This window comes from Lissotriton helveticus, chromosome 6 (assembly GCF_964261635.1).
Source record: "Lissotriton helveticus chromosome 6, aLisHel1.1, whole genome shotgun sequence".
In the NCBI taxonomy this organism is placed as follows: domain Eukaryota; kingdom Metazoa; phylum Chordata; class Amphibia; order Caudata; family Salamandridae; genus Lissotriton; species Lissotriton helveticus.
In genome coordinates this window covers 356,814,976-356,842,257 of record NC_136067.1, presented here as the reverse complement: position 1 = coordinate 356,842,257, position 27,282 = coordinate 356,814,976, and the positions used below count along the sequence as shown (strand labels likewise).

Sequence of the window (27,282 nt, the reverse complement as noted above, 5' to 3'; positions counted from 1 at the left end):
TTGCTCTCCAGTTCCTCTTGTGCTAGGTTCTCTGTTTTGCTCAATTGGAATACTTTGCACTGCCATACCTATAATGTGCTTCCCTTTCCTTGAGAGACTGGTTAGTCCTTCTAGAGATTTTTCTTAAGCAGAAAGGGGTGTTGACATATTGTAGGTCAAATGCTTCCACCTAAAGATATGTTAGCATGGGTGAGATCAGTGAGAACCAGGCTTTTATCCTAAGCATTCCTACTCTCTGCAGCTTAAGGACCCCATCACAGCCATCCACTACGACAACAAAAATGGTAGCGAAGGCTCCTTCCTGTTTATTCCGGCAGTCGTGTTACGGATATCCCATCCGCCTTATTACAAATGCAATCGGATATAAAGCACTTGTAATACAGCGGACGGGATATCCGTCACGCTTTGTGACTGTAAGAAATTGCCCTTTTTGACATGATCACCCCCACTTTTTGTCTGGTATTTGATCCTGCTATCCAGGTCCCCAGTGCCAGCGCTCTTTCCCTAAAACTGTACAATTGTTCCCCCAATTGGCAATACTTTTAGCACCCCCTGTAAGTCCCTAATAAATGGTACCCCTGATACCTAGGGCAAGGAGGCTTAAGAGGGGCCCTAGGGCGGCAGTATGTATTGTGCCACCCTAAGGGACCCCTCAGCACACTCATGCAATGTGCCATTGCAGATTGCGTGACATGGTGCAGAAAAAAGTGAAGACACAACATGGCACACCTCTTTTGTGCCATGCCTACAGATACTGCATGCCATATAGGTAAGTCCCCCCTACAACAGGCCTTACAGCCCTTAGGCAGGGTGCTCTGTACTACATGTATGGATATAACTGCATGAGCAGAAATACGCCTGTGATGTATGAGTCTATTCATACATATTACAGTTGAACATGGAAGCCATTTTAAGTACATGAGCTGGATACTGGTAATTACAAGTTCCCCAACTACATAATGGCTTCACTGAAACTAGAGATGTTTGGTATCAAACATCTCGTATTAATAAGCCCACACTGATTCCATTGATGTAGTTATTAATACATGCACCCAGCGACCTTAACGGGGCCTCCTGAAAACCTACTGACTACCAGTGTACTGGCTGACTGCTGTAGACCAGCCTGCCAACACAGACAGGGTTTCCTACCCCTTGCACGTGAGAGCACACGCTCTCTGAGGAAGAAACAATGCCTGCGCCTGCTGGAGGTAAATGTAAATGTGTGTAAATGTAAATGTGTTGGACTTGTAAACCGCACAGCTGCCCGTAAGCATCCCAGCGCTGGAGACCGCTGGGGAACCCGTCCTGGCCCCTTCTGGGTATCTCCAAGGTGAAACCAGGTATCCCCGGCGTCTGTGGGGGGCCGTAGCAGAGATGAGGCAAGCTTAATGCCCAGAGTTGCCGAGTGTGATCCCTGGTTAGAGTAGGCACCGAGGCGAGAATTGTCGAGTCCGCTGACCCTGGTCCTCAACCCTGCCGCGTCGGGAATTGAACCCTGGTCCCGGGCCGTTCTCTGCTTCCAGGTCTGCCGCCTCTAACCAGTGAGCCACACCACACCACTGGGTTATCCCATCCAAGCAGGGATGACTAAGTAATTTGGTTATCGAGGCAGGAGGCTTCAGAGGCCTATGCCACCTTTGATATGCGACTCACGCCTCTCCCAGACAGGGGAAATGCCAACTCCTGGCCCAGGACCACTTGGCATCAGGACAGGTAAGAAAATTAGTTAGTCAGGAGGCGTTTTCCCCATCAGGCTAGTTCCACTCCTAAAGGGTACCATCTTGGTTTTTGGTGGAATTAGGCTCACTGAGTCAGGGTTATGTCTGTAGAAATTATGAACTTAGGGCACTACCGCCTTCTGGCATCATGCACAGTTGATTGGAAAATAAATGTATTGGAAACAATAGAGCCAAGTCTTTTAGTTGACCTCTGTCTCCTGAGAGAACATCCCTTTCAGACTTCTCCACATATTCACAGGGTGCCCGCCATTCTGATTGTACCTGTGGGCTCTAAAGGATATTGTCATTATATATCCGAAGTAATTAAAAAATAAAATACTGGTACTGGCCATAAACTTCAACAGCTCAATAAAATAAGCAGTGCCATCACAACTTGGGTTTTTGCATCAAGATTAGCACTGAAAGTCAACAAACAGCTAATTACATCAAAAAGGCCATTGATGGGTGCTATATGGCCTAGCTGTAAACTTCACTGCACACAATTTTGGTTTATGGCCGTAATTTATTTAATTGTGTTAAGTACCAAATAATTTCCTCAAATAGAGTTAATACTGTTCTGTATTTCTCAGTCAGATAAGTCGTACTTTTATATACATTTTGATACCAAGAACTTTGTTATCAAGTAAGTACTTTTTAAAATACTGACTACCACAGATAAGTAAACAGTTAACTTAAATGCTTCTTTACGCAGCAGTACTTTCTTATGGGAAAAAGGCATATGTTGCACTCAGTTATTTATGGTTCTCCTTTGGGACTTAGGGTCCAAGGAAGTCAAGGACAAATGGGGGGATGTAGTCGCCCTAAAGATGAGTAGCCCATTGGCTACAACCTGTCACCCCCCTTAACACCTCTAAATTGAGTATTGAGAAGGCATCCCTGATGCCAGGAACTCAGATTTGTTGCATCTAGAAGAAGAGGACGAAAAAGAGTTTTGAGACAATGAGCACTGAAAACTGCTATGGACTTTTGATGCCAAACTTTACGTGCATGGCCCAGTCTTGACAATCGTGACAGAGTGACTCGTCCTGCAGCTGAGCAACTAACAGGAACCCTGGCAGAGTGCCAGCCCTTCACAAATTGCCAGCAATCTTCCTTGGGATATATGAGCTACTCCCATGCAGGCACTGAAGAAGCCGAGTCTGATTTACTGTGTTGATTTACTGTGTTGTCACTTCCTGGCCAGCCCGACCCAGCAGCCCCCCAGGAAGAAGCACCTGTGATCCTGATGGTCAGATCTGTCCCCCCACTGAGTGAGAGGACATCAGCACAAATAGAGAGTAAGGTGCTATCTAACCTTACCTCTGCCTACCTTTGGGGTTGCACTGGACTTTGTGCACACTAAACCTCACTTTGGTATAGTATTTACAGAGCCAGCTTTCTACACACCCCGTGTTACATGTGCTGTTACTCGGTGGGCTTTAATTACAGCCTCCGAGCACTATATTCTTAAATAGAGAGTAAGGTGCTAACTAACCTTACCTCTGCCTACCTTTGGGGTTGCACCAGACTTTGTGCACACTAAACCTCACTTTGGTATAGTATATACAGAGCCAGCTTCCTACACCCCCCGTGTTACATGTGCTGTTACTCTGTGGGCTTTAATTACAGCCTCCGAGCACTATTTTCTCAAATAGTGCACAACACGCTCTCTCCTAACGCTTTTTAGGTTTTGCCTGGCGAAAAGATGCGCTCTGCGCATCTTTTTCGCGCAGGCGAAATCCTGATGAGTTCTGTAGTGTGGCTTTGGGTCGGCCCTCGTCATTCATTGGCTGGCTCCATAAATGGAGCCTAGCCATTGGACGAGGGGCCTGTCCGTCAATGCCGGACCAGATTCGGGGGCGTTCCCGCGTTTCTTTGGCTTTTGCCGACGTCACGCGACGCCGGGAACACCCCCGATTCTGTTCCGGCATTGCCGGCACCTCCCTTGCTCCCCCTCCCGCTTGTTTCCTGGTGCCCGCCTTCGTGCTCCGGCCGGCCGTCGTCAGCGTCTCTCCTCCCCCTTTCCCGCCCCCTCCCGCTTGTTTTGGTGCCCGTCTTCTGCTCCGGCCGGCCGTCGTCAGCTCTCTCCTCCCCCTTTCCCGCCCCCTCCCGCTTCTCTCTGATGCCCGCCTTCCGGTGAGACACTGTGATGAATGCCACTGAAAGCCCTGGATGGACTGGGCTGGGTCCGGGTCAGTCTGCTCGGTAGTGGGCTGACTAAAGCGTGAACGCTTGAAAACAGCTTGAAACATTGAAAGAACATATTTGAACCAGCCTTTGACAATAAATTATGACGTAATGCAGCTAACACAAATGTAACGTGTGAAACTGCAGACTGTTATGTTCAGCCAGAGTGGAGCTTCAGAGTGGAGCTTCAGAGTGCAGAGTGGAGCTTCAGAGTGGAGCTTCAGAGTGCAGAGTGGAGCTTCAGAGTGCAGAGTGGAGCTTCAGAGTGGAGCTTCAGAGTGGAGCTTCAGAGTGGAGCTTCAGAGTGCAGAGTGGAGCTTCAGAGTGCAGAGTGGAGCTTCAGAGTGCAGAGTGGAGCTTCAGAGTGGAGCTTCAGAGTGCAGAGTGGAGCTTCAGAGTGGAGCTTCAGAGTGCAGAGTGGAGCTTCAGAGTGGAGCTTCAGAGTGCAGAGTGGAGCTTCAGAGTGGAGCTTCAGAGTGCAGAGTGGAGCTTCAGAGTGCAGAGTGGAGCTTCAGAGTGCAGCTTCAGAGTGCAGAGTGGAGCTTCAGAGTGGAGCTTCAGAGTGCAGAGTGGAGCTTCAGAGTGGAGCTTCAGAGTGCAGAGTGGAGCTTCAGAGTGCAGAGTGGAGCTTCAGAGTGGAGCTTCAGAGTGCAGAGTGGAGCTTCAGAGTGGAGCTTCAGAGTGCAGAGTGGAGCTTCAGAGTGGAGCTTCAGAGTGCAGAGTGGAGCTTCAGAGTGCAGAGTGGAGCTTCAGAGTGGAGCTTCAGAGTGCAGAGTGGAGCTTCAGAGTGCAGAGTGGAGCTTCAGAGTGCAGAGTGGAGCTTCAGAGTGCAGAGTGGAGCTTCAGAGTGGAGCTTCAGAGTGGAGCTTCAGAGTGGAGCTTCAGAGTGGAGCTTCAGAGTGCAGAGTGGAGCTGCAGATTCAGAGTGGAGCTGCAGATTCAGAGTGGAGCTGCAGATTCAGAGTGGAGCTGCAGAGTGGAGCTGCAGAGTGGAGCTGCAGAGTGGAGCTGCAGAGTGGCGCTTCAGAGTGGCGCTTCAGAGTGGCGCTTCAGAGTGGAGCTTCAGAGTGGAGCTTCAGAGTGGCGCTTCAGAGTGGAGCTTCAGAGTGGAGCTTCAGAGTGGAGCTTCAGAGTGGAGCTTCAGAGTGCAGAGTGGAGCTTCAGAGTGGAGCTTCAGAGTGCAGAGTGGAGCTTCAGAGTGGAGCTTCAGAGTGCAGAGTGGAGCTTCAGAGTGGAGCTTCAGAGTGCAGAGTGGAGCTTCAGAGTGCAGAGTGGAGCTTCAGAGTGCAGAGTGGAGCTTCAGAGTGCAGAGTGGAGCTTCAGAGTGCAGCTTCAGAGTGCAGAGTGGAGCTTCAGAGTGCAGCTTCAGAGTGCAGAGTGGAGCTTCAGAGTGGAGCTTCAGAGTGCAGAGTGGAGCTTCAGAGTGGAGCTTCAGAGTGCAGAGTGGAGCTTCAGAGTGGAGCTTCAGAGTGCAGAGTGGAGCTTCAGAGTGGAGCTTCAGAGTGCAGAGTGGAGCTTCAGAGTGGAGCTTCAGAGTGCAGAGTGGAGCTTCAGAGTGCAGAGTGGAGCTTCAGAGTGCAGAGTGGAGCTTCAGAGTGGAGCTTCAGAGTGGAGCTTCAGAGTGGAGCTTCAGAGTGCAGAGTGGAGCTTCAGAGTGGAGCTTCAGAGTGCAGAGTGGAGCTTCAGAGTGGAGCTTCAGAGTGCAGAGTGGAGCTTCAGAGTGGAGCTTCAGAGTGCAGAGTGGAGCCTCAGAGTGGAGCTTCAGAGTGCAGAGTGGAGCTTCAGAGTGGAGCTTCAGAGTGCAGAGTGGAGCTTCAGAGTGGAGCTTCAGAGTGCAGAGTGGAGCTTCAGAGTGCAGAGTGGAGCTTCAGAGTGCAGAGTGGAGCTTCAGAGTGCAGAGTGGAGCTTCAGAGAGGAGCTTCAGAGTGGAGCTTCAGAGTGGAGCTTCAGAGTGGAGCTTCAGAGTGGAGCTTCAGAGTGGAGCTTCAGAGTGGAGCTTCAGAGTGCAGAGTGGAGCTGCAGATTCAGAGTGGAGCTGCAGATTCAGAGTGGAGCTGCAGATTCAGATTGGAGCTGCAGATTCAGAGTGGAGCTGCAGATTCAGAGTGGAGCTGCAGATTCAGAGTGGAGCTTCAGAGTGGAGCTTCAGAGTGGAGCTTCAGAGTGGAGCTTCAGAGTGGAGCTTCAGAGTGGCGCTTCAGAGTGGAGCTTCAGAGTGGCGCTTCAGAGTGGAGCTTCAGAGTGGAGCTTCAGAGTGGAGCTTCAGAGTGGAGCTTCAGAGTGGAGCTTCAGAGTGGAGCTTCAGAGTGCAGAGTGGAGCTTCAGAGTGGAGCTTCAGAGTGCAGAGTGGAGCTTCAGAGTGGAGCTTCAGAGTGCAGAGTGGAGCTTCAGAGTGGAGCTTCAGAGTGCAGAGTGGAGCTTCAGAGTGCAGAGTGGAGCTTCAGAGTGCAGCTTCAGAGTGCAGAGTGGAGCTTCAGAGTGGAGCTTCAGAGTGCAGAGTGGAGCTTCAGAGTGGAGCTTCAGAGTGCAGAGTGGAGCTTCAGAGTGGAGCTTCAGAGTGCAGAGTGGAGCTTCAGAGTGGAGCTTCAGAGTGCAGAGTGGAGCTTCAGAGTGGAGCTTCAGAGTGCAGAGTGGAGCTTCAGAGTGGAGCTTCAGAGTGCAGAGTGGAGCTTCAGAGTGGAGCTTCAGAATGCAGAGTGGAGCTTCAGAGTGCAGAGTGGAGCTTCAGAGTGCAGAGTGGAGCTTCAGAGTGCAGAGTGGAGCTTCAGAGTGGAGCTTCAGAGTGCAGAGTGGAGCTTCAGAGTGCAGAGTGGAGCTTCAGAGTGCAGAGTGGAGCTTCAGAGTGCAGAGTGGAGCTTCAGAGTGCAGAGTGGAGCTTCAGAGTGGAGCTTCAGAGTGGAGCTTCAGAGTGGAGCTTCAGAGTGGAGCTTCAGAGTGGAGCTTCAGAGTGCAGAGTGGAGCTGCAGATTCAGAGTGGAGCTGCAGATTCAGAGTGGAGCTGCAGATTCAGAGTGGAGCTGCAGATTCAGAGTGGAGCTGCAGAGTGGAGCTTCAGAGTGGAGCTTCAGAGTGGAGCTTCAGAGTGGAGCTTCAGAGTGCAGAGTGGAGCTTCAGAGTGGAGCTTCAGAGTGCAGAGTGGAGCTTCAGAGTGGAGCTTCAGAGTGCAGAGTGGAGCTTCAGAGTGGAGCTTCAGAGTGCAGAGTGGAGCTTCAGAGTGCAGAGTGGAGCTTCAGAGTGCAGAGTGGAGCTTCAGTGTGCAGAGTGGAGCTTCAGAGTGCAGCTTCAGAGTGCAGAGTGGAGCTTCAGAGTGCAGCTTCAGAGTGCAGAGTGGAGCTTCAGAGTGGAGCTTCAGAGTGCAGAGTGGAGCTTCAGAGTGGAGCTTCAGAGTGCAGAGTGGAGCTTCAGAGTGGAGCTTCAGAGTGCAGAGTGGAGCTTCAGAGTGGAGCTTCAGAGTGCAGAGTGGAGCTTCAGAGTGCAGAGTGGAGCTTCAGAGTGGAGCTTCAGAGTGGAGCTTCAGAGTGGAGCTTCAGAGTGGAGCTTCAGAGTGGAGCTTCAGAGTGCAGAGTGGAGCTTCAGAGTGGAGCTTCAGAGTGCAGAGTGGAGCTTCAGAGTGGAGCTTCAGAGTGGAGCTTCAGAGTGCAGAGTGGAGCTTCAGAGTGCAGAGTGGAGCTTCAGAGTGGAGCTTCAGAGTGGAGCTTCAGAGTGGAGCTTCAGAGTGGAGCTTCAGAGTGCAGAGTGGAGCTTCAGAGTGGAGCTTCAGAGTGGAGCTTCAGAGTGGAGCTTCAGAGTGCAGAGTGGAGCTTCAGAGTGGAGCTTCAGAGTGGAGCTTCAGAGTGCAGAGTGGAGCCTCAGAGTGGAGCTTCAGAGTGCAGAGTGGAGCTTCAGAGTGGAGCTTCAGAGTGCAGAGTGGAGCTTCAGAGTGGAGCTTCAGAGTGCAGAGTGGAGCTTCAGAGTGCAGAGTGGAGCTTCAGAGTGCAGAGTGGAGCTTCAGAGTGCAGAGTGGAGCTTCAGAGTGGAGCTTCAGAGTGGAGCTTCAGAGTGGAGCTTCAGAGTGGAGCTTCAGAGTGGAGCTTCAGAGTGGAGCTTCAGAGTGGAGCTTCAGAGTGCAGAGTGGAGCTGCAGATTCAGAGTGGAGCTGCAGATTCAGAGTGGAGCTGCAGATTCAGAGTGGAGCTGCAGATTCAGAGTGGAGCTTCAGAGTGGAGCTTCAGAGTGGCGCTTCAGAGTGGCGCTTCAGAGTGGAGCTTCAGAGTGGAGCTTCAGAGTGGAGCTTCAGAGTGGAGCTTCAGAGTGGAGCTTCAGAGTGCAGAGTGGAGCTTCAGAGTGGAGCTTCAGAGTGCAGAGTGGAGCTTCAGAGTGGAGCTTCAGAGTGCAGAGTGGAGCTTCAGAGTGGAGCTTCAGAGTGCAGAGTGGAGCTTCAGAGTGCAGAGTGGAGCTTCAGAGTGCAGAGTGGAGCTTCAGAGTGCAGAGTGGAGCTTCAGAGTGCAGCTTCAGAGTGCAGAGTGGAGCTTCAGAGTGCAGCTTCAGAGTGCAGAGTGGAGCTTCAGAGTGGAGCTTCAGAGTGCAGAGTGGAGCTTCAGAGTGGAGCTTCAGAGTGCAGAGTGGAGCTTCAGAGTGGAGCTTCAGAGTGCAGAGTGGAGCTTCAGAGTGGAGCTTCAGAGTGCAGAGTGGAGCTTCAGAGTGGAGCTTCAGAGTGCAGAGTGGAGCTTCAGAGTGCAGAGTGGAGCTTCAGAGTGCAGAGTGGAGCTTCAGAGTGCAGAGTGGAGCTGCAGAGTGCAGAGTGGAGCTTCAGAGTGGAGCTTCAGAGTGGAGCTTCAGAGTGGAGCTTCAGAGTGGAGCTTCAGAGTGGAGCTTCAGAGTGCAGAGTGGAGCTTCAGAGTGGAGCTTCAGAGTGCAGAGTGGAGCTTCAGAGTGGAGCTTCAGAGTGCAGAGTGGAGCTTCAGAGTGGAGCTTCAGAGTGCAGAGTGGAGCTTCAGAGTGGAGCTTCAGAGTGCAGAGTGGAGCTTCAGAGTGGAGCTTCAGAGTGCAGAGTGGAGCTTCAGAGTGCAGAGTGGAGCTTCAGAGTGCAGAGTGGAGCTTCAGAGTGCAGAGTGGAGCTTCAGAGTGCAGAGTGGAGCTTCAGAGTGGAGCTTCAGAGTGGAGCTTCAGAGTGGAGCTTCAGAGTGGAGCTTCAGAGTGGAGCTTCAGAGTGGAGCTGCAGATTCAGAGTGGAGCTGCAGATTCAGAGTGGAGCTGCAGATTCAGAGTGGAGCTGCAGATTCAGAGTGGAGCTGCAGAGTGGAGCTGCAGAGTGGCGCTTCAGAGTGGAGCTTCAGAGTGGCGCTTCAGAGTGGAGCTTCAGAGTGGAGCTTCAGAGTGGAGCTTCAGAGTGGAGAGTGGAGCTTCAGAGTGGAGCTTCAGAGTGCAGAGTGGAGCTTCAGAGTGGAGCTTCAGAGTGCAGAGTGGAGCTTCAGAGTGGAGCTTCAGAGTGCAGAGTGGAGCTTCAGAGTGGAGCTTCAGAGTGCAGAGTGGAGCTTCAGAGTGGAGCTTCAGAGTGCAGAGTGGAGCTTCAGAGTGGAGCTTCAGAGTGCAGAGTGGAGCTTCAGAGTGGAGCTTCAGAGTGCAGAGTGGAGCTTCAGAGTGCAGAGTGGAGCTTCAGAGTGCAGAGTGGAGCTTCAGAGTGCAGCTTCAGAGTGCAGAGTGGAGCTTCAGAGTGGAGCTTCAGAGTGCAGAGTGGAGCTTCAGAGTGGAGCTTCAGAGTGCAGAGTGGAGCTTCAGAGTGGAGCTTCAGAGTGCAGAGTGGAGCTTCAGAGTGGAGCTTCAGAGTGCAGAGTGGAGCTTCAGAGGGCAGAGTGGAGCTTCAGAGTGCAGAGTGGAGCTTCAGAGTGCAGAGTGGAGCTTCAGAGTGCAGAGTGGAGCTTCAGAGTGGAGCTTCAGAGTGGAGCTTCAGAGTGGAGCTTCAGAGTGGAGCTTCAGAGTGGAGCTTCAGAGTGCAGAGTGGAGCTGCAGATTCAGAGTGGAGCTGCAGATTCAGAGTGGAGCTGCAGATGCAGAGTGGAGCTGCAGAGTGGCGCTTCAGAGTGGCGCTTCAGAGTGGCGCTTCAGAGTGGCGCTTCAGAGTGGAGCTTCAGAGTGGAGAGTGGAGCTTCAGAGTGGAGCTTCAGAGTGCAGAGTGGAGCTTCAGAGTGGAGCTTCAGAGTGCAGAGTGGAGCTTCAGAGTGGAGCTTCAGAGTGCAGAGTGGAGCTTCAGAGTGGAGCTTCAGAGTGCAGAGTGGAGCTTCAGAGTGGAGCTTCAGAGTGCAGAGTGGAGCTTCAGAGTGGAGCTTCAGAGTGCAGAGTGGAGCTTCAGAGTGGAGCTTCAGAGTGCAGAGTGGAGCTTCAGAGTGCAGAGTGGAGCTTCAGAGTGCAGAGTGGAGCTTCAGAGTGCAGCTTCAGAGTGCAGAGTGGAGCTTCAGAGTGGAGCTTCAGAGTGCAGAGTGGAGCTTCAGAGTGGAGCTTCAGAGTGCAGAGTGGAGCTTCAGAGTGGAGCTTCAGAGTGCAGAGTGGAGCTTCAGAGTGGAGCTTCAGAGTGCAGAGTGGAGCTTCAGAGGGCAGAGTGGAGCTTCAGAGTGCAGAGTGGAGCTTCAGAGTGCAGAGTGGAGCTTCAGAGTGCAGAGTGGAGCTTCAGAGTGGAGCTTCAGAGTGGAGCTTCAGAGTGGAGCTTCAGAGTGGAGCTTCAGAGTGGAGCTTCAGAGTGCAGAGTGGAGCTGCAGATTCAGAGTGGAGCTGCAGATTCAGAGTGGAGCTGCAGATGCAGAGTGGAGCTGCAGAGTGGCGCTTCAGAGTGGCGCTTCAGAGTGGCGCTTCAGAGTGGCGCTTCAGAGTGGAGCTTCAGAGTGGAGCTTCAGAGTGGAGCTTCAGAGTGCAGAGTGGAGCTTCAGAGTGGAGCTTCAGAGTGCAGAGTGGAGCTTCAGAGTGGAGCTTCAGAGTGCAGAGTGGAGCTTCAGAGTGGAGCTTCAGAGTGCAGAGTGGAGCTTCAGAGTGGAGCTTCAGAGTGCAGAGTGGAGCTTCAGAGTGGAGCTTCAGAGTGCAGAGTGGAGCTTCAGAGTGGAGCTTCAGAGTGCAGAGTGGAGCTTCAGAGTGCAGAGTGGAGCTTCAGAGTGCAGAGTGGAGCTGCAGAGTGGAGCTTCAGAGTGCAGAGTGGAGCTTCAGAGTGCAGAGTGGAGCTTCAGAGTGGAGCTTCAGAGTGCAGAGTGGAGCTTCAGAGTGGAGCTTCAGAGTGGAGCTTCAGAGTGGAGCTTCAGAGTGGAGCTTCAGAGTGGAGCTTCAGAGTGGAGCTTCAGAGTGGAGCTTCAGAGTGCAGAGTGGAGCTTCAGAGTGCAGCTTCAGAGTGCAGAGTGGAGCTTCAGAGTGGAGCTTCAGAGTGCAGAGTGGAGCTTCAGAGTGGAGCTTCAGAGTGGAGCTTCAGAGTGGAGCTTCAGAGTGGAGCTTCAGAGTGGAGCTTCAGAGTGGAGCTTCAGAGTGGAGCTTCAGAGTGTCAAGAGCAATGCCAATAGCTCTAACTTTAACAAAGGCAAAACCATTGCATTGTAAATGCTTGTTAAAAAATGTTATAGCACGGGCGGCGAACACATTTGCAATGCAATAAGTTTTGCATTTGCAAGAGTTTATGCTATTGGCATTGTATATGACAATGCTTTTTATTTATCTGTTTTAAAAAGAACACACAAATAAAAATGCATTGTCATTTACAATGCGCATAGCTCAACCTCTCGTAAATACGAGACCTATTGCATTGCAAATGTTTGTTAGAACTGATAGTAGACACTTCTAAAGGCAGAAGGGGATTGTGTGGTTTCTAGATGGTCTTTAACATAGAGGGATGAAGGCCCCAGAATGTGGTTTGTTCCTTCACAAAATAAGCATATAACCGTAGGTTGAATTACAGGCAAGCATCAGAACTGATTTGGTCATTATGCGTTTTTAAGCAGAACTATGGGTTGAATATATATTTTAACAAGACAAGAGCGAAACTTGTGGTGTTTGTAATGTACAGTTCCAAGTGGTGATACCTCAGAGACAATGAAAGATAACATTGGCTTACTAGTCAGTCAAGTTCATTCTTGGTTGAATGGGGAATACATTATTTAGAAATCTAACCAAATTCTTTGTTCACTCATGACTGATCCTTCACAAATTGTATATGTCTGTGTGTATGTGTGTGATGGTTAATTTTGTCATCAATAAAGTTTCGGGTAGCACAAATAAGTTCCATAATCCGCCTAATACATCCTGAAACATTGCTCCATCAAATTTGTTTACATGATTTCTACAGCAGGAGGTAGTGAATATGACTGCATTTACTAGTCATAGAAGTGCAACCTTCTTGCATGAAACATCATTATTTTATTTAAAATATGCTATATGTTCTAGGGAGTGGACTTGTATCAGGAAACAAAGAAGTATTTTGGATTGTCAGAGTTTGTTGAATCAACACTGTCAGGGCACAGCCTTCCGATTCTACGCTACGATAGTTCTTATGAGGCTATGATCACAACATTAGGAAAAAGGTACTCTTTTTTTCAAATATTTACTTTTAAATGTCTCCAGTTTTTATAATATATTTTAGAATCTAATTTTTCATCTGTTTCAAAAACTTCTCTTTGAAACCTCTTGTGTCTGAAGAAAATGCTTCCTCAAAATCAAAACTTTTGAGTTTGTTTGAGTGCTCTGTGTCCTAAATCCGTAGAGGTCAACTTGGTGAGAATGGCCACAAATTGATGACCTGAAGTGCTACTAGCCTCTTCTAGGAGTTTTCTTGTCCAACGAAGTTTCAATAAACAAAGACGTAAAACGCATTTCCAGGAAGTGAAACAGTATTCACAGTGTGTAGTAATTATTTCACTGTGTGTATTATTGAAAGGCAAAGTTAGTGAGTCAGGAGCTCGCCAATGACATAGTTAACAGACTCCCACCAACAGCATACTGTAGTCTTTTTAGTATCAACATATTAAACTGACTGCTGCCCTAACAGTAGAGCATGCCCAAGGCCAAATACAGCCGGAATGGAAATCAGTATGAGTAAACCATTTAAAAATGATTATTAAAGACTAGTAAACCATGTTGCCTTATTAGAGCCGTCACTGACAGCCCTTACATATTTCTAAGAAAATGGTCTCTGGCATTCTTGTGCTTGCCTTCCCCAGCAGAGCATGAAGCTAATAGAAAAAGGGCATTGTCCTGTGGGTATTGACAAGCCTCAAACATATATAAATAAAAAGGCTGACTGCTGAACAGGAGCCCACAACCACCAGAGGTTTACATTTAAAGGTAAATCACTGGACTTCACTGCAGGAGTCTACATTTTTTTTTGCATTGCCTAACAACACATGAAAATCACCTCAGTCTCCTTAATTTGGTCCTGAGGTAAACTCCACATATTCTGCAAATTTGTAGGACTCATAGTTCAATCACATAAGCAACTACCTTTGCAAACCGTAATAGTTATTTTTGGATGTCATCTTAAAATGTGGTCATTGCGACATTGAACACTTATGCGTTGTAGGCCCTCAATTTTGCTTCCAATTAGTATAGTAAAGGTTAGAACAGCCTGGGGCATTTGGGGTTTTAGATAGGACTAACAAAATGTTCAATATATTTGCACAATAATCAAATCATTTCCGATGTTCTAAACTGGGTTTTGCATCGCCCTTGCACCATGCAAGGGGGCACATGGATGACGTAAAACCTAAGTCGGATTTATCAAGCCACCCAAGGCCTCCTTGCAAGGCCCTGCATCACTTGATAAATCCAGAGCAATGCAACTCAGTGAAAATCTCTGTGTTGCATTACTCTGTCCCACGGAGGCATTCCAAGGGTGGAGCATGGGTGTTCCCACGCATCCATCCATGGATTTTTGCACATTCCTAGATTTTCCATTTGTGGTAGACATTGGAATGCATCAAAATGCTGCACCTCCCCAGGTGAGGCGTAACAAGGAGAAATATGTAGAAAGAGGAAAATGCCTCAGAGGATTGTTTTTTGTGCAGGAATGTGCCCCTTTCTGCACAAAAACAATCCTGCTCACAACCGAGGCACCCTTGTAGCATGGTGAAAGGGTGCCTGCATATGCGCTAGGCAGCCAAAAGGGTTCCAGCATAGGGAAAGGACAGGAATGCTTCATATTATATTAAATATGGCGCATTCCTGCCCTTTCTCTTTCATGCAGCGCAGCAAGATGCAGCGCAGCAAGGGGGCTTGCTGCATTGTGTGAAGCGTACTTAAATATACTCCTTACTATTTATTGGTCGTGCTACCCTGCCTACTGTTTTTCAATGATGTTACATTATTCATCAACAATGTACTTATATGTGCAAAATATTTTGAGCCTATACATGGATTTGAATCCTTCCTACCATGCAGAGGGGCATATTAGTTAATTAATGATTACCATCACAAAAAAGTACTGATAATGAAATTGGTGCTAAATTAGAAGGTTTGCATACTAATCTCAACAGAACCTTATTTTTCTGGATGTTTGAGGACATATCTGCAAATGTTACACTTTATTCTGGTCACTTATAACAATATCCCCACTGTTCCATTCTCATCTTATTGCAGGTTTCCAAAATTACACAGTGCAGTGATAAGGACTTTCGTGCTAATACAGCACTATTCAGCAGCCTTGATGGTGGTGTGCGGGCTCTCCCAGATGAAGAATTACACCTCGGTGGAAACGCTGGAAATCATTCAGAACCTCTTAAACTCCCCGAAACAGTGTACAAGTGGACACGGCCTCATGGTTTTGCTCAGAGTTCCATGTGTCCCTCTGGCTACCTTGGCCTATGAGCGGCTCCGGCATGTGAGAGAAAAGCTAGCCCTTGAAAATCAATTTGAAATTATCTTAGGAATTCCAGACTCTGGATTATCCATAGGAAAATACTTTATTGAGAAACTAAAGGTGTGTGCCTTTTTAACATTTTGTAATGAATTAATTTGCATATTCAACAAAATGGACTTTATCACCTAAAGCATAACCTGGTAGATGTGTATGCTTATTCGTCACATGCACCACCGAGATAGTGTCCTGACATATGTACCCATTAGCAGACCTGTCCACATAGCCTACTGAAGATGGACTCTCTCATTGTAATTGTTGCTATATATGCCATTTCAATACCTCCACAACTAGAAGCAAATTTGTTATGGCATGGGTGTTGTGTAAATAAAATAAACATAAACATCCATGAAATGCATTAGTAGCACATCAGTGTATTTTGTTAAAAAAATACAGACGTTATATTTAAGACACTTTCCTGATGTGAAACTAAGGTTTGCATGACTCATTCTTCACTGATTACCAGATGGACTAGTGCCTTTTAACTAGCCGGTAGTATCTTGCATGGTCTTGCTGGCAGAGCCATACTCTTTGGCCTTCATTACGAGTTAATTCCAACTTGGCTGATAACACACGCTCCATTGGTAAGATTATATCTGTGATAAATCCACAGATCTGTTGTAATTCAGAGGGAGACTCCACCTGCTAAAGCATCTGCATTTCAGGATTTACTCATGTGGAGAAGGGTCGAGAAATAACCAAGGGAATCTGACTAGAATTCCCAATTCCCCAGTACTTCCTTATATCTCAGTTAGTGTCCCTCACATAAAGGTGGGTAACTTAGCCTTTGATATTAGTATCTACTGAGCCAGAGTTACTTGGAGCAGGTCTACACTTTGTGGGTTAAATGTCTTTAAGAGTAGCTAGAAGAAGTGTAATTCATTAAAGACATATTTTTAAAAATCTACTGTTCATTAGGCTTATGAAAGAGGTGTTTGAAATCAACAATAGTTTAGCTAACAGTTTAGGAATATTTGTGAGTGCACTGCACAGAGCTGAAACAGAGTCACTTCTGGGAAAAATGTGAAGAAATGTGGTAATATTGAACCAGGGAAACCATCCTTTTAGTGATAAAATTAAAGCTGTAAATGGGATTTTCCTGTGTTTTATGACAGACCTGGCAGAGGACTGATGACACAGACTGGCGGCCTCATACCTATGTAGAACTGGAAGGTCTGCCTTGCATCCTGATATTCAGTGGTATGGATCCTCAGGGAGAGTCTTTGCCACGGTAAGATGACATTAATTCAGCTTATATCTTCTTGAAACTTCATGTTTCTACCTGTATACTTTGTGAAAAAAATATTTGGGCTTAGCATCCTAAGGAGTTTTCAGGAAAAGTCTCATTCACACATGAAAAGCCTCCATCTCTGTATCCTCTCCTTCTCCTCTGAGATCTACCCCTCATTTCAGAGTGTTACTTTATTTGTGCTTATTAAAAGTTTTGAAACAATATTCTGGAATAAAGATAACTTTGACATCAAAGGTACTCATAATAATGCCTTTAACCCACCCTTAGTGGCTCCACATGGTCTGTTTACTTCCCAAAAAATCCAATCTGATACAGACATCGAGGGGCAAATGTACTGCTTTAGGCGCTGTGGTTAAAAGGGAGAGAGCAGGACAGCACCATACTTACTGTGGCATGGCAGATCTTTTCCCAGGTGCTGGGGTGCAATGTGCCTGCCCAGCGACCTGCACACAGCTTTGCACCATAATGCAAAGCTGTGTTCTTGAATCTAGCATAGGTTTTGTACTGGAATGGTATACTTCCAGTCTATAATTATATGCTAAAGCTACTTTCAAATGTTCCCCACTATGTATGTGTGCTGTAGAGTACAAACTTAGAAATGTTAGGAGAAATGTAAACCTGGCACAAATTACTGTCTACAAATGTTCGGGAAAGAAGGTAATACATCATAAACAATTGGTGGTTGCAAGGACGCCCATGTATCACCCCTGGGACATCCTCTTTACACAAAATAGCACAAAGAAGGGCAAAGTGCTATTTGTGTTACTTTACTGCAAATTTTCTGTAACCTTCCAAAGTTTCCCGTTTTTAGAGAATGGGACAGTTTATTAGGGAATTTACAACCCAGCCTTCCCGAGATGAGACAACAGACTGGCAGCGCTTTAACTGCTTTACAACTCTCTTTTTGTTCTTGATGATCTTTTTTGCACTGATAAAGTGTATTCACATTGGTTATCATTAAATGGCTCTCTGTTAAACTGTTCGCCTTGATCACTTAAATATAGAAAATTGACCTTGAAGAGATGCTTTGTAAGTTATGGCCCTGCTACTGGGTTGCAAGATTCCTTGATAATTCCTATTACACTACATAGCTACTCCCCAACTTCTTCTTTAAACTTGTCTGGTGTATCTAATCCTGGTCTCTTGCATCCGGCGCTCCAGTTATTTCACTTTATTAAATAAAACTCACCAATCAGAAATTAAGGCCATTTGTTTTTGTCCTGTTTCTCTTCATTTGTATATTTACTTTGATTGACCATTATGCATTTGTATAATTTATTTTTCCTTTTTACATTTTTCATTTTCTATCCATAACATATTAATGCATCTTAAAGCAGAATCATTTGAATCATGCCAGATCAACTTTCCCAATTGTACCAATGATAAAATGTTACTCTTGACTTGGAAGATTGATACTTTTAGCTTTATTTGGGAATACCATTATAGGAATACTGTCTGCCATAAATATTGCGTCCTAGAAATCATGCATGAAACATGTGAAAACATAATTCCATTAGTGCAGATTTTCTATTAATGACAACGAGGAGATATTTACAACATGATATTTGTGACAGACGATATTCTAACTACAATATCTGGTACCACACTTTTTTTCATACTGTTTCCATACCTGCAGGTCTTTAAGGTACTGTGATCTACGTTTAGTGAACTCTTCGTCTTTTGTGCGAACAACCTTGGAACAAGAGCTTGGCTTGGCGTCCTATTTTGTTAGTCCCCGTCTGTCGAGTGAAGGAGGTACCGCAAGCGATGTCCTGGAGAGTGATCCAGAGAAGCTAAGTAGCACAGACAATGAGGACGAAGACTTAGGAACAGAAGGTATGTATTTTGCTACTGAATTTTAGTGCATGGGATCCGCTATATCAATACACAGATACACACAATAATGCAGTGACCTAGATAGAAAAAATAAAACCGAATCCTTTTCATTCATATTTTCTATAGGGTAGAGCCTGTGAGAGCATGTGCTAGCGCATGTGTCTTGCTTGCGTGACACTGTTGTTAACAAAAAGTGCTTGGAGCCTGCCTGTTTCTTCCCATTTTTTGGCTTGCATGGCACCCTTCTTTACAGCCTCATAATTTGTCAAGGCAGGCCTAACATCATTTCCGTTCCTCTTTGTGGAGCAGGGACCAAGCACTGATTATTTTGACATAATCAGTGCCCATCCACTGCTCCAAACGTGATTGAGGTATTATTTTATTCTTCTTCACTTATAGTCCCCTGCAAACAGAAGGCGTGTGACTGGCAAAAACGTGCCCAGCAGCAAAAACAAAATTGCAAAGATTCATTTTCTATAGTTAACTACCTTTTATTTTGCGAGGTCTTTTTTTCTCACTCATGTTTTCTTTTCTCTTTTTTGCTCGAAGGCACTGTTCTCAAAAGTGAGAATTCTGTTATTGCAAAGTGACAGTGTAATTTCTGAAATTATGCTTTAACACATAATTGTGCATTACACCCTAATCCAACCCAACTCCAATTCGAGCCAGTCCACCCCACCCCACACTAAGCTGCCCCACTCAATCCAGTCCACACCCATCCAACCATCGCCAATCCAAACCACTCATCCAAATCCAATCCACCACACTCAAATCCTCCCAACCCACCCCAATCTACCCCACTCCAATCCAAAACAAAGTGCCCCCTCCATTCCAAAACAATCTGCCCCCCTCCAATCCAATCCAAAGCAATCTGCCCCACTCCAATCCAATGCAGTCTGCCCAACTCCAATCTGCTGCACTCCAATTCACCCCACTCCAATCCACCTCACTCCAATCCAATCCACCTCACCCTAATCCACCCCACTCCAATCCACCCCACACCACCCCACTCCAGTCCAACCCACACCAATCCGATCCCCCAAATCCAATCTACCCCCATCCCATTCCACCCCTCTCCAGTTCACCCCAATCCACCCCACCCAGTCCAGTTCACCCCAACCCAATACAAGCTACCTCAATCCAATCTACTCCACCCCAGTCCAGTTCACCCCACCCCAATCCAGTCCACCCCACTCAATCCAAACCACCCCACGCCAAACCAGTCCACAACAATCCAATTCACCCTACTCCATGCCACCTCACATCACTCCAGCCCACCCCATTCCAGTCCACCCCACTCCAATCCAAACCACCCAACTCCAATTCACCCCACTCCAGTCCACCCCACCCTAATCCAATCCACCCATCCCATCTCATTTCAATCCACCCCACTCCAATGTAATTCACCCCACCCCACTTCAATCCACCCAACTCCACTGAAATCCAATCCATCCTAGTCTACTCCAATCCACCCCACTCTACCCCAATCCACCCTACTCCAGTTCAGTCCAATCCACCCCTCTACTCCTAATTCATCCCCCTCCAGACCACTCTACTGTAATCCACCCCACTCTACTCAATCCACTCTGCCCCAATCCAATCCTCCAATCTACTCCAGTCCAATTCACCCCACTACCTCAATCCATTACACCCTACTCCACACTATTTCACATCACTCTACTCCAATCTATGCCACTCCACTCTACCCAGTCTACAATCCTGCACTCTATGACACTGCACTCTACAACACTCTCTGCTACTGAACTAGAGAACCCTCTTCCCCTCCACTCAATTCTACGACACTCTACTCCCCACTACTCCTCTCTAGGACACACTACTCCAACAAATCCAGTCTACAACACTCGACTTTCCCCACTCCACTGTAGGACACTTCACGCAACTAACTTTCAACCATGCTGAACGGAAGCCACACTGGTGTAGAACATGTTAAAAACACTTTGCCAAAGCCAATAGCTTTTTTGTAGGCGAGACAGATTAGCTTTGCCCATGCTTGTTTAGTATGTGTTATTCATATTACCATCAAGTAGACTGATTACGTATTGGCATTGTAAAATAACTCACATATGTGAATGTCACCCCATGTCACATCACGTAGATCAATTATATAATCTTATGAAGCAATTCGCTGATCAGAAAAGCTGTCTAACAGGTACACCCCACTAGTTGAGGGCCAGGTTGCAGGGAACACTTGTTCCCCTACTTGGTTTTGGAAAGCTGTGTTGCTCTACCCTTGCATTTCTATCTAGACATCCTCATGATTGTCAAGATCACAGGCATGCTTCTGTGTTCCTATATTTGTCAACATTAAAGCCATGTTGGGATGTCAAGGGACACTCAAAGTGTATCTCTCTTGTATATGAGCAAAGCTGTAGCCATAATAACCCAGGTGGTAACTGGTGGTGAGGGTAGCATGATTCTAATCAAAGTGTGCAGGTGAAAACTCCTGAATAATTGTTACCAGTACACATATGGGGAGACTGCATACCAGCTCTCACTGTAATAGTAATTTCAGTTCCATTTTGTCTTCAGTGAAACATATATAGATGACGGATTTTGTGAGTACATAGCATACTGTGCAAACTAGTGGAGTGGTGAATGGTAGTGTACTTTGGTTGCTGAGTTTGTGCCACACAAACTTGTGGTTTATTTATGTTAAGCATGTGGTGTCCGAGACATCTCAGCCTGCCTGCTGGATCATGATGTAGATTTCCTTTGCCTGGATGAATTAATTTATTCTCCATTTCTTGTGTTTAAAACATATCTATTTGTAATAGGAACAGATTTGAACATCCTGAAGGTGTCATATACATGTCATAACTAGTGCATTTGAACTGGTCTAAGTGTAGACTCTTGGCAGAAAAGGCTGCAAAATCTGACCAGCAGCAGCAGCAACCAGATGCTCCTTCAGGATTGAAGGAGACCACAAGCATTTAAAAGCTGCAGAGCATCTGGTTGGATCTGTCACACTTCCATTCCTTCCAGAGGGGCATGGTTATTGGACGACTCCACCTGAACTTTGTTTGTATTTTGTAATCAGGACACCAGGTATGGATGTACATGAATGCAGGAACGGAAGACTGCAAATCAGGAGAGAAACCTTTCTGTATTTGCCTGCCGTCCAGCTGCAAAACTGGGAAGCCTGTAGAGTTCTCTTTAAAGTATGACACGAAGAAAGAAAGAAGACCTATGCACTTGCCAGGAGATTCTTTATGATATCCAGAAAGACCTGTTCAGTGACAAGAAGATAGGAGAGGACAGCCTAATGGACTGGGTTTGTATAGGGTCCATGAGGTTGCATCAACAGGATTCAGGGACCCAAGCGAGATTAAGGAGCTCCTCCCTCACCTTTACGGAGAGGGGTGAACCTGCATCATTCCATGCATGTGCCTGCCTGTTCTGGCCTTTCTTAAGCCCTACAGAGACTAGGAGACAGTCAGTCTGTGTGGGGTCTTACTCAAAATATACAATACACGTTTCCATTTGTTAAAGATGACACCATTGACTGCTGTAGGTACCCCTGGTTCTTCGGATGCTCCTGAAAAACATTCTGAGATATTGGAGCCTAAACTTAAGCAACCTTTAGGATAAATGTACTATTTTTTTTGATCTGTAGTGACAGGTATAAGGACCAGTCCAGACCTTTACCCCTAGATTACAGCTGACCTGGCTTACAGCTGATAGGACATTGTTCCTAAGTGGAAACCGGTGACCAGTCAGCAGGTCACAGAACATCACCCAACCAGAAGCATGTAAGACTTGTTTCAAGTGTGGATCTTGTTTTTCTAAGTGGTGGGTTTTTGAAGACATATTTTTTTTCTGCTATTACTTTATAGTTCCTATAAACTGTTTTTCATTTGGTAATAGAGCTGTATCGTCAAAGTAGAATTTGAAATATATAGCATCCCTATCTATAACCTCTGGCAATAATATTGTAAATAGAGGAGACCTGAAGACTTCTGTAATTTAATTGAGACCATGCCCATAGGATAAGATTGGGCACTAGTCCAGTGTCAATGTAATGCTATTGCAAGGGAGCTTTGAACTGCTTGTTACCTACCTCTAAATTAAAGTGCTATTCTTTAAAAGATATATAATTGGCGCGAAATTTGTGTTATCAAGCTTAATTGACTGTGTTTAATTCTTTCTGAGTTTCTAAACACCATCACTTTCAAGAGTAATCCAAGGGTAATCCTTGCCTGACAACCTCCCTACCATGGAAAGTTAAGTGCTTATTTTCCCGTTCGAATGTGTTGGGATTATGGCTTTAGCCTAGAACACTAATAGTAATATTCAGTACCCACAAAAAGATATTGCCCATTGCCCCCCTGGTTCGATGACAACAAGAATGACGTAATAGTGCTTATATGTTGATGTCCTGTAGTTCCTTTCTTGCCAGTATGCCAAGTTGGGTGATGTTCTCCTTATGGAGTTATGATTTGGTAATTTATTTTATTATGGTTCTCTCATATTTTTGTTCACTTAGATTGTTGCTGATGCTTTCTGTACTATATTGTTGTGAAATGTTCCTATGTGTTACTTACAGGCGTGTCTGCTCATTTTGTGCACTCTTTATAATACATGTGCATTGTTACTTTGTTGTTTTCTATACATATCTCTGCTTAGCACTAATGCTCAAAACCAAGCAAGGTTTGGCTGCTAAGACTAGAAATATATTTGTAGGTAGAAATAGCTTTTTCTGTATTTTGTTTGTATTCTTACATTTAACATTGTAAGTCTTTGATTCTTTTAATCTTTCTATTAGTAGATGCTTATTATCTACAGGAAGCTATGTACCTGAGACATAGTAAGGTTACTAATGGACAATCTTTGTGGAACCGGATTTTATATTATCAGGTTTTTTTTGTATCCCTATCAGAAAAGCATCTACAGGTACTGCTTGGCACCCCTAGCCAAAAACGTAGAAAGTAGATAACTGACATCTTTGGACACTGGGGAAAATTTGTTGAGCAGCGAGGTTTCCTGAACAAATATGGTGAAAATCTGTGGCTTATTGGCTACATCATGCTGTGATTTCTTGTCCCAGGTTATTCTTTCCTTTCTTGGTCAGCCATAACCGTCACCATCCCTGTCCTTTACAGACTCCAACTTTGGTAACACGTCATAGTGGATTTTGGCCTTTTGCTGAAGGCACATTCAAAATATATATATATCTTTTTTTAACAAACTTTATTGAATACCATAAGTAGTTTGCAGTGTGTCTCATTCAATACATTTGGTGTTTTGCGTTTTTCATTCATATGCAAATATCGTGTACAATTATCTTTTGTTTACAGACTAAAGTCAAGTCGCATATAGCAATATCATAATACAGTCAGTACACTTAAGTGACAAATAACGCAATCATGGAAAATGTAACAAGATCACTGAAGGTGATTGCATACTATAATTTAAACTATTCTGTTAACGTAAACCCCATCCCTCCCTTCCCCACCCTCCTTCCTGGTCTGCCGCTTCTTGTATGAGTGTCGGCTAAGAAAAGTTATCATTTACTAGCAGTTGCTGCTGTTGTGCAGTTGGATTGCCTATAGAGCCTGTTCGGGGTCTGCGGCTTGTGTGCTTCTACTTATAACTGGGTAGGTTATGTGGTAGGACGGATGTGTGTAGGTAGAAGATCTATCGGTTTAAAAACTTCTAACTTGAGGTCCCATTCCATAAAAATGGGGTGTTTGCTTAGAACACTCGCTTCCTATCGTCTAAGTGCCGCACTCTCTGCACTGCCCCACCGGATCACGTCCTCCTGTCACGTAGGTAATGGAGGGCACCTAAGGGATTTCCACCTCATAGTGATTGCTCGTATGGCCAGTATAAGGGCAAGGACTAAGAAGCGCAATTGGACCTTCAGCGCACTGGTACGCTTGCGGAGGCCCAACAGACACTCTAAAATATTGTCTTTAATTGTGAGATGATTTACCTCCCCAAGTGTATTCCGGATCTTACCTCAATAATCACGGAGGTGAGGGCAAGCCAACAGCATATGGATGAAGCCTGCCTCCTCCGCCTTGCATCGTGGGCAGCAGTGTTGGGCTTCTGGGAACATGCGCTGTATCATTTGGGGTTAAGTAGGATCTGTGTAGGTCCAAAGTTTGTATAAATTTGAGTTTAGCATCACGGGAAACCCGTTTGGGATGTTCTATGATTCTCGCCCAGGCTTCATCAGTTAGTTCCGTGTCAATAGCCCCTGCCCATTTCGTGCGGAGATCCATAAGTGCAATAGAAGCTTGCTCACATGCCTGTGTATAGCCACTTAACTAGATGACCACCCTTCCCCATGTAATATAGTAAATGTACTAGTTCATGTTGTGATGGTTTGTTAAGTTAGGGCACACATGTCACCCTAATATTGTGGACAATCGTTGCGTGTAGCAGATAAAGGCGATCCGGTGCGCCGGGAACTTGCACAAAAGGGTCATGATCTAGAAGGGTGCCATCACCAAATAATGACCCAACCTCCTCCACTCAAACTTCCACCCAGTCATGTATTCTGGTCTTCGTGAGCTTGCCCCCGGGGATTGGTATACCCAGTAAGGGATATTCCTCGCATATGGGATCACACCTGAGGTGTAGATTAGGGCCTTCTTCCAATATTGTAGTGCAGTTTTTAGCAATGGAGGTCCATCCAGAGGAATTCTCAATTTTGGGAGCAGCAAATTGTGTAGGGTTCCGCGTTCTAAGTTGCGTGTTTTGTAGCCTATTTCCTGCAGGTTCCTGCCTGCTGTCCAGTAGTACAGCCACTGGAGCTGATATGCATAATAGTATGCCTTGAAATTAGGGACTCCCAGTCCTCCCTTGTGGGGTTCTAATTGTAGCTTCTTGGGACTAACCCTACGCCGGCCCTTCCCCCATATGAGCTCCAGGAGGAGTGTGTATAGGGTGCGAAAGGTGGACTGTGGAACTAACAGGGGTACATTTACAAAGAAATATAAAAGGCGGGGAAGCATCACCATCTTGGAGATGGCAATCCGCCCCATTACTGATAATGGTAGGGTTGTCCAGAAAGATATGCTCGAGCATGTAGCATTAATGGCTTTCAATAGATTCCCATCCAGTTGATCCGCCTGTGCCCTATATACTTGAATGCCCAAGTATTTAAAAAGTATTATGTGCTACAGGCAACCTGCAGGTACCAAAACGAAGCACATCTGGGCGTGGTCCATCCCGGAAATAGAAGATGTTAGATTTCCCCTCGTTAATGGCCAATCCAGAGATGCTTTCAAAGGTGGAGAAAATACTGGGAAGGGGCTCCGCCCAGGCTGTCAGGTCGTGTAGGCAAATCAGGTTTTGCAGCGTGAATCTTTCTGGATTCACTATGCCGTGCATTATTCCGCGGTCTTATGGTTGGGTCCGGATTTGTAGTCTTTTCTTTTTTTTTTTTCGTAGCCCAGGTGGGTGTTGACGTCCCACCTTTTGGTGTATTTCCGGTGACGTCGGCACGCTTCCTGCTGAAGCTCCCACCCTTGGGCGCCATCTTCAGATTCTTTTTTCCGCGGTTGGGTCTGAATCGTTCCCAAAAGGGCTCCTGACATTTTTGGAGAAAGAAGAAGAAAATACGCACCTTTTTGCAAGAAAAGAGATTGAGAAGACTACAAAAGAATACTCCATCGAAGAGGACGACGAAGGAGTAGAAGAACTTCGAGAACTTCAAGAACTTCGACGCCCATTGAAGAATGCAAGCTCAGGGGGCCCCCTGAACGCATGAGATGGACAACACTCCATTCAAATTCTGCTAGTGGAGAAGTGTGGCTCACTGGTTAGAGGAGGCAGACCCGGACGCTGAGATCAGACCCGGGACCAGGGTTCAATTCCCGACTCGGCAGGGTCTTGAGCCCAAAAATGTCCACGGACTCGGTAATTCTCGCTTCGGTGCCTACTCGAATCACAGGTTCACACTCTGCAACTCTGGGCAATAGCTTGCTTAATCTCCACTACGGCCCCCCGCGGCGGGATGCCTGGCTTTCACCTTGGGGATACCCAGTAGGTGCTATCTCACAGGGAAAAACCAGGACGGGTTCCCAATGCAAAGCGCTTTGAGACCTGGCGGTGATATTGAGCTATATAAAAACCCATCCATCCATCCATCCATCCGTTACTGCCACCACATGTACGCGCAGAAGGACCAGCACCCGGTCTGCAACCTTTGCCTACCGGTCGACCACGAGAGCGACGACTGCAACGCCTGCTCCGTCTTCACACCGAAGACTCTTCGAGTGAGAAAAAGACAGAGGATAGCCAACGCCACCATGCAGGGCTAGGGACAGCCACCGTCCCTTCGAGACCTGGGGCTATCATCAGACGAGGAGGACAACGCCGCCGCCGAACACGACGGCTACACGGTCGTAGAGACCGATATTACGAAGACTCCAAAGAAGGTAGGAGACTCTACGGCCCCTAAGGCACAGAGAGACCCCGAGTCGCGAAAAATTGAGGGCAAAACCTCGAAAGCGCCGACGCCGAAAACTTCGGCGTCCGCAGCTAAACCAAGGCACAGAGGATCCTCTGAGAAGGACTCCCAGGCGGCGAGAGCTGGAGAACAGCAGAAGACGTCGAAAATCGCCCCCGAAAAGGAGCGTTCGACGCCGAGGGAAAAGGACCCGAAGGGCGATCCAGCGCCAACGAAGGACCCGAGAGCCAGCTCGGCACCGAAACCTTCGATGACGAAATTCGGCTCGGCGCCGAAAAGATCGGCCGACCCATTTGACGCAGATCACGCGGCCAAAATGGAGAAAAAGAAAAAACGGCTCGTGGCCGAGATGGAAAACATCCTGCAGCGGAAAAAAGATTTCGACGCCAGGATGAAGGAATACACAATCCCGAGGAATCCTAGGCTACAGGTGGTCGAGGTAACAGAGGAGGAGGACTACGACGTCGAAGGACAGTCGATGGGCGAGACCTTCGACGTCCAAGAGGAGGAGGAGGCCTCCTACTACGACGAGGAAGGAGACGACGACCGCAGGACACTCCTCGGGTCTGCATCCTCGGAAGCTCAGGATACAGATTGGCAGGACGTTGACACCGAGAGTCCAGAGGAAGCCGTCGACACGTATCCCTCGAGGCCCTCGCCGCCGGATGACATCGGAGTCTACAACACAGTCATCAGGAATGCAGCTGCAGTTTTCAAGGTGAAACTCGATGAAGAGAAGCAGAAAGCAGACTTCCTTCTAGAGACACTGCTCCCTACACAAACAAGGAGCCAGTTCCTGCCCATGCTCGACAGTGTCATGGCACAGGGAAAAGAGGCTTTCAAAGAACCAGCCACATGCAAAGCCGTCACTCCCAGGACGGAGAAAAAGTATAAACATTCCTCCAAAGACCCACCCTACATTCAGGGATTGGTCTCAGCAGACTCCATCATCGCAGCCACGGCAAGAAAGAGGGCCAATGTGCCTACCACTTCT

At 46.9% G+C, this 27,282-nt stretch overlaps 1 protein-coding gene across 1 annotated transcript in view; it reads left to right on the top strand.

Moving 5' to 3' along the window:
• GREB1 (growth regulating estrogen receptor binding 1) overlaps positions 1–27,282 on the top strand; it is a 656,933-nt gene that overhangs the window by 471,935 nt on the left and 157,716 nt on the right. Inside the window, exons 17-20 of the mRNA XM_078647791.1 lie at positions 12,297–12,433; positions 14,484–14,823; positions 15,876–15,991; positions 17,649–17,848. Coding sequence (XP_078503917.1) covers positions 12,297–12,433; positions 14,484–14,823; positions 15,876–15,991; positions 17,649–17,848 — 793 coding nt within the window. The remainder of the gene's footprint in view (positions 1–12,296; positions 12,434–14,483; positions 14,824–15,875; positions 15,992–17,648; positions 17,849–27,282) is intronic.